We start from the raw sequence: 13513 nt of genomic DNA on the forward strand, positions 1-13513 counted from the left end.
CAAAGGCGGTTCCGGCCCGGGCGCGCGGAGACCCTCGCCTGTGCGCTCGGGCTCAGAGACGCAGCCCTCCCTGGGGACGGCGGGGGAGGGGGAGCCCCGCCGGAGCAGAGCCGCAGCCCGGCCTCCTAACGCCGGGCACCGGAGGGAGGCGCTGCGATTTGTCTGTTCTGCCACTGGGCAGTGTGAGGCCTCGCCCAAGGTCAGGTCGGGGCCGTCCGGGCCTGCTGTGGAAGTTGGCGGCCCCACCCCTCTTGGAGCAGGAGTTGAGAATGCCTGGCTTCCGTGTGCCTGCCCGCCAGCGGCCGCAATTGCAGGTCTGCCAGAGTGGGCGTGTCTCCCATTGTAAAGACTCAGTCTAGAGAAATGATAAAACATATTTTTCCTTTGCTGGCTTTGGTCAGTTTTTATTGTGACGTCGATGCATCTTATTTCATACTCCGGGCGCTTAATAATAAAACGGCAGTTGAAGAGGTGAAGAGTTGGGGCGATTTAATGCATGCTGGCTCCACCCCTGACACCCTCCCAGGTGTTCACTGCAACCTGTCAGTTCCTTCTCCCTAAGGCCACTTTGGATATTCTCTTGGACTCCTGGATCCCCCACCCCCACCCCGGCACATGCTCCGCCCACCTAGGCACATATGTCACACTCACTTTCTCCTTGTTAGGCAACTGGAACAAGAAATTTGGTCCTGGCCTCCACACTTGGTATGTGCTGTTCCTGCCTGTCAGGGGCGTCAACCTTGGAGCAGAAGAGAGTGAGAAAGCTGTGAGAATCAGGTCAGGTTTGGAATGTAGACCAAGGTTAAGCTCGGTAAAGATGAGCTACCATTACAGCAATGGGTGCACTCCTCTGATGTCTTTGAAACTTTTTGGTAAAAAAGCCCATAATAAAGAGAGAAATGTAAAAGTCTGAGGAAACCAAAATCTAAACACCCTGAGTTCATGTTCCTGTCTAGGCCTTTGTGGACACATCACATGCAAGTGGGGATGTCTTGTCTGTCCAGTGCCAAGAGGCACAGGACTGGCCTTTCCTCTGGAAGGGAAGCAATAAATTTAGGGTGAGACTGAGCCAGCCTCAGGTGGCAGAACCCAGGGCATATTACAACCATGAAGGTCAAGGTTCTGTTGAGCACACCACATGAAACAGTATGTTGGCCAACAGAGAGTCTCCCACCCTTGGGTAGGACATCTGCCCAGCCGGAGGAGGTTCCCAGCAATTTAGTACATCTGTGTCAGACCTGAAGCTCTTCTGGGCAGGACTGCCTGACTGGGCCTTGGCCTGCTCTCAAGGATACGCTCAACCTCAGCCTGGTGTGGTGGCCCACACCATTCCATTACTCTAGCAGCAGAGGCAGACAGATCTCTGAGTTCAAAGCCAACCTGGTTTACACAGTGACTTCCAGAACAGCCTGGGCTACACAGAGAAAATTGTCTCAAAAAAGAGACCTGCTCTCGCCTCAGGGCCTTGCTCCCTGTTATCCTCACAAAGCAGCTCCATAGACCAGGACCGGCTGTTTATCACTGCTGTGGTGAAATGTGGGTGTGGTCCGGGAAAGTGTGTGGAGGACTGGCTGCCTCCTCCTGAGAGACTTGCACCCCCTAAAGCTGATATCCCCCTTTCTGCACAACAAAACACAGACCCTGCAGTCACCTCTAGTCCTCTGACCGGCCACATCTGTCTGTGCCTGCTTCTGGCTCAGCCACATGCCCTCTCCTTTCATCTTAGCAGGCTGGTCCCCATAGGCAGATCTGTATATCTGACCTTCTCTGTCTGTTGCCAGTGTTGCCTTTCGTCAAGCTCTGAGCATCCCTGCTCACCGCACCTTGGCTTCACTAACTCGCTTCCACCTCTGGCCCTAAGTTAACTGACTGCCCCCACCCCCAGGCTCATGTGCTTGAGGCTTCTGGTTATACCCAGTGGGTAGCCACAGAAACTCTGTTCCTTATGAAGCTGGACACTGCACGTGGCAGGAAGTCAATGGAGGGAAGGGAATGTTTCTCAGCTCAGGAGGAGGCAGATGTGAGCAGGGCCTGGACAACCAAGCAAGTGGGGCAGATTCAGTTCCCACTCCCATCCTGTCCCCAAAATCCAGGGTTTGGAGCTGTGGAGAGAGAATCCCCCAATCCAAGCTCCTCAGCTCTAGTGATCCCAGCTGGGCAAGGAGCAGCTACGCAGGGGATGGGCGGGACAGGGAAACACACGGGTTAGCCATACCTCCTGCTTTAGCGGCTGGATGCAGGGAGGAGCCTACAGAGCTAGTGTGGGTCAGGGCCAGTGTACCACCCTCAGGAAGTGGAGTCAGCGTCTGAGTGGGAGCCAGGTTAGGGCTGGACAAGGGCAGAATGCTGGTGCTCTGGACGGTCTGTGCCCTGCCACTACCCCACCTGCTACAGCCGGTGTACACTAATGGAGGTAGGCAGAGGCTAGGCTGGAATTCTGTGGGTCACCTGACCCTACCATTGCCCTCCCCGGGGTGGGCGTGGGGTATCAGGGGAAGAAGGTGTGACCCGGGCGAGCCCAGTCAGTGGAAAAGTCCTATGGTTTGTCCCGGCTTGCACTCACAGGCTAAGTCCAGTGTGTGGCCCACTAGAATAGTGAGCAGCCTATTTATTCCCCTGCAAGCCTCTCGACACCCGCATCCTCGTCACACTCGCCTTCACTCATTGGGTTAGCATATGAGGCTGAGAAGCCTGTTTTCGGAGGGCGCAGTATGGTGGGTGGTCGGGAGTGCGTAAAGGCTACCTCAAACTTCAGGCAGGAGGAAAGAGCCACCTGCTCCAGGTTTCCCTCCCCTTCTTGAGACCTAAGCCTGGGGCTGAGCAGGAGAACACAGGGCTGGTACTATAAGCGCAGCTGCCTCGGGTGGTCGGGTGCTGGGGCGGTGACCTGGGGATCCGAGCCTGGGGTACAGGGCCCAGCAGATGGCGCCTCTGGCATGGCCCCTGAGGGAGGCAGGTGAGTGGCGGCCAGTGTCATTCCCATGTGGACCGCCAGGTGGGTCCGGCTACTGCCACTTAGTGAGGAGGAGTGCAGCGCACCCGAGATTCCAAGTCCTCCTCACCTCAAAGGCCAAGAGGGACCAGGAAACTACGAACCAGGCAGGGCTAGGGCGGACCCACCGCTGAGTCATCTGCGATGGGGAACCCAGGCAGGGCTGCAGCCAAGCAGCGGGTGACCTCAGCTGGTGCTGACGCACGGGGAGGAGGTGTGGCTGGGGCAGGCAGCACCCCAGAACAACTGATGAGGAAAGAACAGATTCACTGCCAGAAAGGACCAGCCATCGGATGTCCGGGAGCAGATACTCACAGAGACCCCAGACAGCGCGTGACCTGCTGTGTCTGTTTACTACTGTGGGAGGTTCGCTCCCAGCTTTCCTGCCCTGTACTTCCTGGGTGTCACCGAGCCACCTAATGACTATCTTTTCTAAGAAAAGGAAAAGGGTGGGTCTGAGTAAAGAAGGTAGATGCAGGTCACAGAGCAGGAAGTGGCTCGGATTCGGGGGTTAGGACTCTCAGCGCCCCCCTTCCCTCCTCAGGAGTCAAAGGTTTTATTTTTTAATTCCACCTCTTTTATCCTTTGGGTTTTTTGTTTGTTTGTTTGTTTGTTTGTTTGTTTGTTTTAGACAAGGTCTTGCTATGCAGTTGCTCTGTAGACCAGGCTAGCCTCAAAGTCATATTAAGCTTTAGGACTACAGATCGGTACCACCACCCCCACCCGCCCACCACCCACCCCATCCCCCCATTGTCTTTTTTGTTTTGTTTTGTTTTCAGAGAGAGGATATCTCTGTGTAGCCCTGGCTCTCCTGGAACTTGCTTAGTAGACCAGACTGGCATCAAACTGAGAAATCCACCTGCCTCTGCCTCCTCAGTGCTGTGACTACGGGTGTACACCACCACACCTGGCCTGAAATTTTTCATGTTTAAACTTTATTTTGAAATAATGTCAAATATAACTGTTTTTAAACGCGTTGTAACTAACAGCTTAGGCTCTCTGTCTCTTGTCACTTCTGAGCCATATACAAGGTACTCCAGCATGCTGCCCTGAGCCTTACAGCACAGCAGCCAAGAAACCCTCTGTGACAGTAGCCTACAGGCTGCGCATCAGGAATGACTTTTGTCCAATAGTATTCTCCAGCATTTTTTTATAAATATAACCCAGGATTGCTGCATTTTATTGACATAAGCACGCATACTTTTAATTCCCAAGACCCCTCATTCTGTGACTATTCATAAAACTAGCTACAGGTGCTGAGACTGCAGCAGGTACCCAGTGCCAGGAGGAGAGATGACTCAGCAGCTGGGAGTTCTTAATGCTCTTCCTGAGGACCTGAGTTTAATTGGCATCACTCATCCTGGGAGACTCACACCTAACTCACTGTTCACACACACACACACACACACACACACACACACACACACACCCGATCTTTTAAGTTGGAGAACCAGCCAGTAAGCAGGACTCCATGGCTTCTGCTTTACTTTCTGCCTTCGGGTTCCTGCCTTAATTCCTGCCCTGACTTCTCTGGAAGTCTATGAGCTGTGAGATGAAGTAAAATCCCTCCCTCTCCAAGTGACTTTTGGTCATTGTACTGGGCTGGTTTTGTGTATCAAGGCTGCCTCCCAAGTGCTGGGGTGAAAGGCATGTGCCACCACCGCCCAGCAGTCCTGGGTTCTATAAGAAAGCAAGTTGAGCAAGACAGGGGAAGCAAGCCAGTAAGTCACATCCCTCCATAGTCTCTGCATCAGCTCCTGATTCCTGACCTGCTTGTGTGAGTTCCAGTCCTGACTTCCTTTGTTGATGAACAGCAATGTGGAAGTGTAAGCTGAATAAACTCTTTCCTCCCTAACTTGCTTCTTGGTCATGATGAATTCAAACCCTGACGACAGCCATGTTGTTTATCAAAGCAGTAAAAACCCAACTAAGACAAATGAATTGCAACATAGACAAGTGCCTATGATCCCAGCACTTGGGAAGGGGGATAGGGAGAGATCCCTGGGGCCTGCTGACCAACCAGTCTCTCTGAATCAGTGAGCTCCAGGTGAAAGGCCCAGTCTCAAAAAATTATGTGGGGGCAGGTGAGATGGCTCAGCAGGGAAGGCATCTTCTGCGAAAATGGGAAAGTCTGTTGACCCGAGTTCGATCCACAGAAACAATGTAGAGGTGGAAGGAGAGAACTGAGTCCAAAAAGTTGTCCTCAGATCTGCACCCGGGCATGATAAGTTAATAAGTAAATAATTTAAGGGGAAGATGGAGATTAATGGAAAGGCATGCAGCACAAAAGACGCATAAAAAGACACACATACACACATTGAAAGTGCCTGTGGCTGGGCAGTGGTGGCACACGCCTTTAATCACAGCACCAGCACTTGGAAGGCAGAGGCAGCAGATTTCTGAGTTCGAGGCCAGCCTGGTCTACAAAGTGAGCTCCAGGACAGCCAGGGCTATACAGGGAAACCCTATCTCGAAAAACCAAAAAAAAAAAAAAAGAAAGAAAGAAAGAAAAAGAAAGTGCCTGTGACTGACATGAGCTCTGCTGCTGTGTGGCTGTGTCGGGGTATGCCTGGACCTATGTGTGAATAGAAATGCTAAGCTCTCAGAGTTGAAAGCTAAGGCAGAGGCTGCCTTGCCCCCTAGTGTTGAAGGCTGGTCCACACAGGCATTTGTGTATCCGTCTTAACCTCAGAGAATCGGACACATTCTGCTATTCAGGCTCAGGTTCCCTCCTTCCCCGAGGTTTGAGTGTTGAGGGATCTGAGGGATGGCCTACTGGTCTTGGACTTCCTGTGACACCCTCTGTTCCTCTTGGAGACTCTTGGCCTTACTAGAGCCTTAGATTTTCTGACATGACAGAGCCCTCTTCTCTTCCTTGTCTTAGCTTGTGAGGCATTACCACAATGCCTTATGGTTTTACCAGAAATGAGAGCTAGGAGATACCATGGCTTGTTTGTGAAAGGGACTGGGGTGGCCAAGGAGTGATACATGAGGTGTTTCAGTCACTTTCTGAAGGCCCTGGGGATCAATCTAAGGGCCTCATGCCTGACAGGTAGAGAAAGGCTCTGTCACTGACAGACAGCAACAACAGAAACAGTTATTTTAGCCAGATGTATCTTTACATTGCCTGTAATTGCAACCCTGGGAGGCAGAGGCAGGAAGATTTTTGAGTTGGAGGCTAGCCTATATGACACAGAGAAATCTATCTTCAAAACAATAAAAAGAGCCGGGCGGTGGTGGTGCACGCCTATAATCCCAGCACTTGGGAGGCAGAGGCAGGCGGATTTCTGAGTTCGAGGCCAGCCTGGTCTACAGAGTGAGTGCCAGGACAGCCAGGGCTACACAGAAGAACCCTGTCTCAAAAAACCAAAAATAAATAAATAAATAAATAAATAAATAAATAAATAAAACAAAAAGAAAGGCCTCGGGCTGGAGAGATGACTCAGCAGTTAAGAGCACTGACTGCTCTTCTGTAGGTCCTAAGTTCAAATTCCAGCAACCACATGGTGGCTCACCACCATCCGTAATGAGATCTGACGCCCTCTTCTGATGGGTCTGAAGACAGCTGTACTTAGATTATAATAATAAATAAATCTTAAAAAATAAAAAGAAAGAGCCGGGCCGTGGTGGCACACGCCTTTAATCCCAGCATTTTGGAGGCAGAGGCAGGCAGATTTCTGAATTCGAGGCCAGCCTAGTCTACAGAATGAGTTCCAGGACAGCCAGGGATATACAGAGAAACCATAGGCTGGGGTCAGGTAGGTTGTAGGGGAGGAGTGCGAGGAAGGAATGGGTGAGATGAGGTGGTCACTGCACAGTCAAGAAACTCCCTCCCCAAGCTCTTCTTTCTAACACAACCCGTTGAGTGGATGGAGACTGTCATCCAAAACCAGGCCTGCGGGCCTCAGTAAGTGAGCCTAGGCAGAGTAAGTGAAGCACAGCCCCTCCCCCTCTGCTGTGTGGAAGTGGAACTGCAAACAGCCTAACATGAAAAATTGATTCAAGGGCCCAGGGAGGGAGAGTACAGCAGGAGGCAGGGCCTTGGGCCTCTGCCAAACTGGACTCTGGGCAGGAGCAGGAGCCCCTGCACAGGATGAGGAAATCAAGTTTGTGGGCTGTGCTGGGTAGCCAGCCCTCTTTGCAGGGCCAAAGAGCCTGGGAGGCCAGGAAGGAGCTGGCTACAGCGATCCGAACCTTAGCGGCTGCTGAGGGCTGGGGCTGGGGAGCATCTCTGGGGTTTCCTGGTTCCCCTGAAGGGCTGTGAAAGGGTCAGCCTTTGGCCACAGGCCTGCCCAGCTGCTCCCCAGTTTCCAAGACTCTGGGCCAGCAAGGAGGGAAATGGCCCATCCCTGCACTCACAAACCTGTGCCAGCTCACACCACCAGTATCAGTGTTGCTGGGCACCGACAGTGGCCCACGTGTTGGTTGCCATGGTAGTAGGCAACATGCTGGCAGAAGCCCCAGGTTGGGCTAGTCTAGATGGAGGTGGGGGAAATCATCTGTGTCCTGGGGCACTATTAGCACTGTTGGGGCCAGCTTGGGGGATAGGGCAAAGGGGCCCTTTTCCTGGTGAAGGAGAGCCGTCCTCAGCAAGCTGAGAAAGTTTTCCAAGTGATAGGTGTGTAGTAAACACCTTTTGAGTAGTCTGGGGCCTTTAGGGCACTTCTGCTCCCAGCTGGACTCACCAAGCTTGCCACGGCCGGTCTAACCCTGAGGGGGTCGTAGCCTTCCAGACCCAGCTGTGGTCAGAATGGCCCACTGCTGTGTCTACTCAGAGTGAGCTGTTCTCTGAAGTAGGGGTTGGGGCATTGCCTCTCAGAGTCCACCAAAGGTGCTCCTCTCCCAAGACAGACATGTGTTGAAGTTGGTGCATCAGGCAGCCTGATATCTGTACTCAGATGCTGCCGCAGCATCAGACAGCCATACTTTGGTCATCCCATTCTCCCCTCTGGTTCATGGGGGTAAAGGGCTGACTTTAGATGCCCCAGGGTGCAGCCTGGACAGGCCACAGTGGCGTACATGTGTGTACCCAAAATAGGAGAGGTGCTTTCTGTCATCTAAGTACTCGGTAGATGGACTGACGGCCCAGACTGCCATAGACTTGTGTGTAGCGGGTGCTGAGGCTTGTGCCTGGAGTAGCATCTTCAGAGGCTGGGCTGGAACGACTTTCCACAGAGCTGCTTCGCATTACACAGGAGAGAGACCCAACACTTGTCAGACATGGAGGAACACTCTATTCTGCGGTAGAACTCCTGATGGGAGCTGGAAGGGAAAGGCCCTTAGTGGGCAGTGCATCACAGCTTGGAGACTGCAGTGGAGGTCTGAATGGAGAGACCCAGAAAAGCTGCCTCCTGCCAAGGCATACTCTGGAGCCCAGCAGGCCCTCCTATCACAAATGTCAATGCCAGTGGCCCCGCTCCACCTGAGGCTGTTGTAGGGAAGTGTCCCAAAACTGAGTAGCCATCGACACTTCTGGCTCTACTTCCAGCAGCCTGTCCAGAGCCAGGACACTTAGCGCCTGGCGACCAGGCCTCCTCCCGCTAGGCACCTGATGCCGGTGAACCCTGCCAGCACCAGTCAGGCTAATGAAGCCATTATGCCAATCAGGAGGACTAGACTCTCAGGGCTCTTAAGCAGTCTGGCTAGGTGGGGTTAGGGTACCATGGGCATAGCTGACCCTCAGGCCTCTCCCCTCACAGGCTCACCTAATCAGACCCTTGGGACCTGATGGGAGGCTGCTCCAAGCTTGGAACACTTCAATGGCAACACCCTGGCAACTAGGGCTTTTGCACGGACATCATGCCCCGCCTGCTGTATCTTGACACACAGCCTGACTACACTTTCTGACAGTACCTCATACATGTGTGTGGGTCACAGGGGTGAATAAAGCCGGGCTGCAGGGAGAGCTGACAGCAATAGGGTTAGCACATGACAATCTGTCATGGACCCCACCCTGAGCCCTCTATTGGGGACAGTTCCTCTGGCTTCCTCAGGGTCTTCAGATGCTTGGATGGACCTACCTCACCCTCTGCATTCTCCCTTAATATAGACCTCTGTGCCAGTTGGCCATTTACAAGTCCCCTCTGCCATGGCCACGTGAGGGCTGACAGGTGTGGGATGATGAAAGGAGGACTGGGGCCGTGGCTGGAAGCATTCTACATCCTCCTATTACTGTCCCCTAGGAAGGCCTTCCCGCGTGGTCACACACTGTCATGAGGAAGAAGATGCCAGTTCTGGCTCAGGCCCAGGTTGGACAGCTCCAGTTTCCTGCTTGGCTCTGGTCCCCTGAGGCAGGTGCAGTAGGACTGAGCTGGGGCACTGATGCTCCCTATGATGCCTGTCAGACTCAGGATGGAGAGGGTACAGCCAGGTGGTTCGAGGGGTAAGAAGGTAGGGGTCAGGTGTGGCCGGTATCCAGCATCTCTCAAGCTTCACCACCCAGCTCTCTTTTTTGGATTCCATGGGAGTACTTTTAGAAGCATGGGGAAGACTGTGCCCCACACAGCCCCTCTAAGTTTGTAAAAGCCACAGGCCAAGCCCATAATCCTGCAATCTGAGCAGCAGTAATCAGGTCTCCAAGTCTGCCAAAGGCGGTTGAAGCTAGAGCACCCTGAGCTCCCTGCACAGAAGGGAAGAGCATTATGCCCCAGTAGCTGGCAGGGAACAGAGAATCTCTAGCATACCCTGATTCTTTGCCTGCTACATGAGTGTGTTCCTGCACATGCAGTCTTGGATGTGAGCATCACATGGTTGCCCTAGCATACCATATGAGACTGTTCTTTCCAAACCAAGTGGACCAGGTAACACCAAGGCATCTGTCTCCACACTGCCATCCCTGCTTAGAGTCAAGGTGTCCCAGCTTTACCACTGCCATTTATGCCCTTCCTGCTGCCTCCCCAGCCCATGACTCAGTGAGCAGACATAGGACCGTGTCAAGCTCAGGGCCACACACAAGGGTAGGAACTGTGTGGCCAGGGGGCTAGGCCAGGATGCTGCTGCATGCTGCAGGGGGCCATATTGCTCCTGGTGGCAGGAATCAGAGATGCAGTAACTGGATCCTGTAGAGGATCTGGCGGGCCACTGAGGGTGGAGGGCCGCGATCAGGTTGCTACCCTGCTGTGAGTTTTCCACTGGGCTGCTTTTTCTACCTTGGGAAAGAGCTGGGCTGGACTCGGGGTCTGAGCTGGAGACTGGGAAGCCCTGAAGCAATAGGCAGTAAGAAGAGAGGCTAAGAACCGAAGAATCTACAGTTTATAGGGCATACGACCCAGGTAGCAGTGGGTGAGGACAAGGAGGTGCTCAGCTTTGCTCTTGTCCTGCTGGGCATCGACTCTGGACTTGGTACTATCCGGGAGCCACTGAAATCCAAGCTGGGGGTAAGGCAAGGTGGCTACTGCTCCTAAGCCGGTGCATTTCTGATCCGCCCCCCTCACCCGCCCTCTGCTGCCCGCTGGCCATGTAAGATCTGCCTGGGTGGCCAAGGCCACAAGACAGGAGGAGGCACCATTGGAGCAGGGAGCATCCATGCGGCTGGCTAGGCTTGGGAGCCAAGGGCCAGAAAAACAGATCTGGGCCTCAGGGGGGGCTACAGGCCCCCTGGACACTCAGAGAGAGTTTCTTCCCAGACCCCTGAAGCAACGTGGCTAGTCTCAAAAGATGCCAACCAACGGCTTGCACCAGGTGCTGAAGATCCAGTTTGGCCTTGTTAACGATGCGGACCGCTACCTGACAGCAGAGAGTTTCGGCTTCAAGGTCAACGCTTCCGCAGCCAGTCTCAAGAGGAAGCAGATATGGGTCCTGGAGCCTGACCCAGGGCAGGGCACTGCTGTGCTGTTCCGCAGCAGCCACCTAGGCCGCTATCTGTCAGCAGAAGAGGATGGACGTGTGGCCTGTGAGATGGATCAGCCAGGCCGCGACTGTCGCTTCCTGGTCTTGCCACAGCCTGATGGGCGCTGGGTGCTGCAGTCAGAGCCACACGGCCGCTTCTTCGGTGGCATCGAGGACCGACTATCCTGCTTTGCTACAGCCATCTCCCCAGCAGAGCTGTGGACTGTGCACCTGGCCATCCACCCACAGGCTCATCTGCTGAGTGTGAGCCGACGGCGCTATGTGCATCTGTGCCTTCAGGAGGATGAGATGGCAGCAGATGGTGACATGCCATGGGGTGTGGACGCACTAGTCACCCTCATTTTCCAGAGCAGGCGGTACTGCCTCAAGTCGTATGACAGCCGCTACCTTCGCAGTGATGGCCGCCTTGTCTGGGAGCCTGAAGCCCATGCCTGCTACACACTGGAGTTCAAGGCAGGTAAGCTGGCCTTCAAGGACTGTGACGGCCGATACCTGGCACCTGTGGGGCCTGCCGGCACGCTCAAGGCTGGCCGCAACACGAGGCCCAGCAAGGATGAACTCTTCGACCTGGAGCAAAGTCACCCACAGGTGGTGCTGGTAGCTGCCAACCACCGATACGTCTCCGTGAGGCAAGGTAGGATCAGGCGGCAGACATTGTGTGGTATGTGCATGTGTGTAAACACCTACACGTGTTGGGTTGGGGGCTGCTGTCCATTGGAGATGGGTGTTTCTGCACACAGTATAAATGGGGCAGCTGGCTTCAGGAGTACTCACCACTCTCTAGACATCTGGAGAGTATCGCCCGAGTGCGGTGCAGACTAAAGCTGCCTCCAAGACTGGAAAGGTGCAATGAGGCAGAGACAGAATATGGGGGCAGTGGGAGAGTGGGAAGCAGGCTGGGGGGCTGACACACCTTTGCTCTTGTGCCACCCCACTTTCTCATCTTTGGGGGAGATGAGGGAGGGACGAGGGCAGGGCAAAGAGAAACCGCTTTCACATGCTTGACCAGTGGGAACCTTGTGGGACCCCCCAAGAATGAGACTTCACTCTTCTCAGTGTTAGACACGGCTAAGGCACCCTTGTCTAGGACCTGTGCTTCTAAGGGGAGGGTGCCATGTCCACCCATGGGGTGTGGCTTGGTTTTCGTCGTTTCCTGGCCACTGGTCACTTGTGTGACACCTGAGCAGTCTAAGGTAAACATAGTGTTCCTACTGCCCTATGAAGACGCCAAGAGTCTGGCCCAGGCCAGAAGGAACAGTTACTTCTATCTAGGGCTCTGTGCTCATGTACCCCAGGATGCCCAGATATACCTCGGCCTGAGTGCTCTGGGCTCACTCAAATGAAGAGGTGAGACAGGAAATGTTCCTCCTTACTCACTTAGACACCTTTACACCAGCACTTGCCGAGAAAGGGCAGCTCCCATGTGCCTGTCGTGACCCTGCCCACTGCTATAGAAGCACATAGATGTCCAGTCTCCTTGGGCATCTTATGTCCTACCCAGATGGCCAGGGACACCCACCGGGGGAGGCCAGGCTGCCCAGAAGAACCTGCATCTGCAGTCATGGCCTTTGGGTCAGTCTGAGGCAATAACAGGCATTGGAGTTACCGGCCCTGCGGTCCAGCCACCCTGCCTGGCCTGGGGAAAGCCAAAATGTTTGCAGACCTTAGTCAAGCAAGCTAGTCGGGACAGCATAATGGAGTGCTTCCTGAAGGAGGGGGGGGGTTGCCAGACACTGGTTGTAACAAATAGCCTGTAACAGACTCATGAAGGAAGGTGCTAACAGAAGTGTCTACGCTGGTGGCCATGCTATGGGACTTGGCAGGGAGGCTAATGATGTTGGGTGAAAATGGTGGAGGTGGTGAAGATGGTGATGGAGATGGGGGTGAAGCAGAGATGGTGACGGTGGCGGTGATGATGGTGGTAGTGAGAAGCTGGGATGGTGTCAGTGGTGGTGGGATGTGGGCTAAGGAGCTAATTCAATGGTGAGCACTTGCTTAGTGTGTGCAACACAGTTCCCCCATTCCCAACACAGAAGAAAAAAAAGATGGTGGATCTGATAGTCATGGAGCTGGATAGGATAGTAGATTGCTAGTAAGGGTGCTGGGAACAAAACTCAGGTCCTCTGCAAGAATAGTGAGTGCTCTTAAACCCCAAGCCATCTCTCCAGCCCCCTTTCAGTCTCTTAAATAATAATAAAAAACAATAACTAGCCGGGAGGTGGTGGCACACGCCTTTAATCCCAGCACTTGGGAGGCAGAGGCAGGTGGATTTCTGAGTTCGAGACCAGCCTGGTCTTCAGAGTGAGTTCCAGGATAGCCAAGGCTACACAGAGAAACCCTGTCTCAAAAAACAAAAAAATACAAAACAAAAAACCCAAAACCCAACCCCCCCCCAAAAAAACCCCAAAACAATAATTATCCCAAAACAGTGGTGCACACCTTTAGCCCCAGCACTTGCAAGGCAGAGACAGGTGGATCTCTGAAGCCAGCCATCATGAAATCCAGGAAAGCCAGAGCTGCTTAGTAAGATCATCATGAAAAAAAAATTATCGTGTATGTGTCTGTGTGTGACATGTGGGCACACACATGCTGTGGCACACTTGTAGAGGTCAAAGTATAACTGTGGAGTCCGTCTTTCCTTCCACCTTACGTGGTCTGGGTATCAATCTTGGA

At 53.6% G+C, this 13513-nt stretch overlaps 1 protein-coding gene across 2 annotated transcripts in view; it reads left to right on the forward strand.

The window, feature by feature from the left end:
* The first annotated feature begins 10477 nt into the window (after positions 1-10477).
* Fscn2 (fascin actin-bundling protein 2, retinal) overlaps positions 10478-13513 on the forward strand; it is a 6901-nt gene continuing 3865 nt past the window's right edge. The window contains exon 1 of one of the 2 annotated variants that reach the window (XM_031354124.1): positions 10478-11474. In XM_031354124.1, coding sequence (XP_031209984.1) covers positions 10649-11474 — 826 coding nt within the window. In that variant the 5' untranslated portion in view covers positions 10478-10648. The remainder of the gene's footprint in view (positions 11475-13513) is intronic. The other variant, XM_031354123.1, reaches the window with a different exon arrangement.

Source organism: Mastomys coucha, unplaced genomic scaffold (assembly GCF_008632895.1).
Source record: "Mastomys coucha isolate ucsf_1 unplaced genomic scaffold, UCSF_Mcou_1 pScaffold5, whole genome shotgun sequence".
Taxonomy (NCBI): Eukaryota; Metazoa; Chordata; class Mammalia; order Rodentia; family Muridae; genus Mastomys; species Mastomys coucha.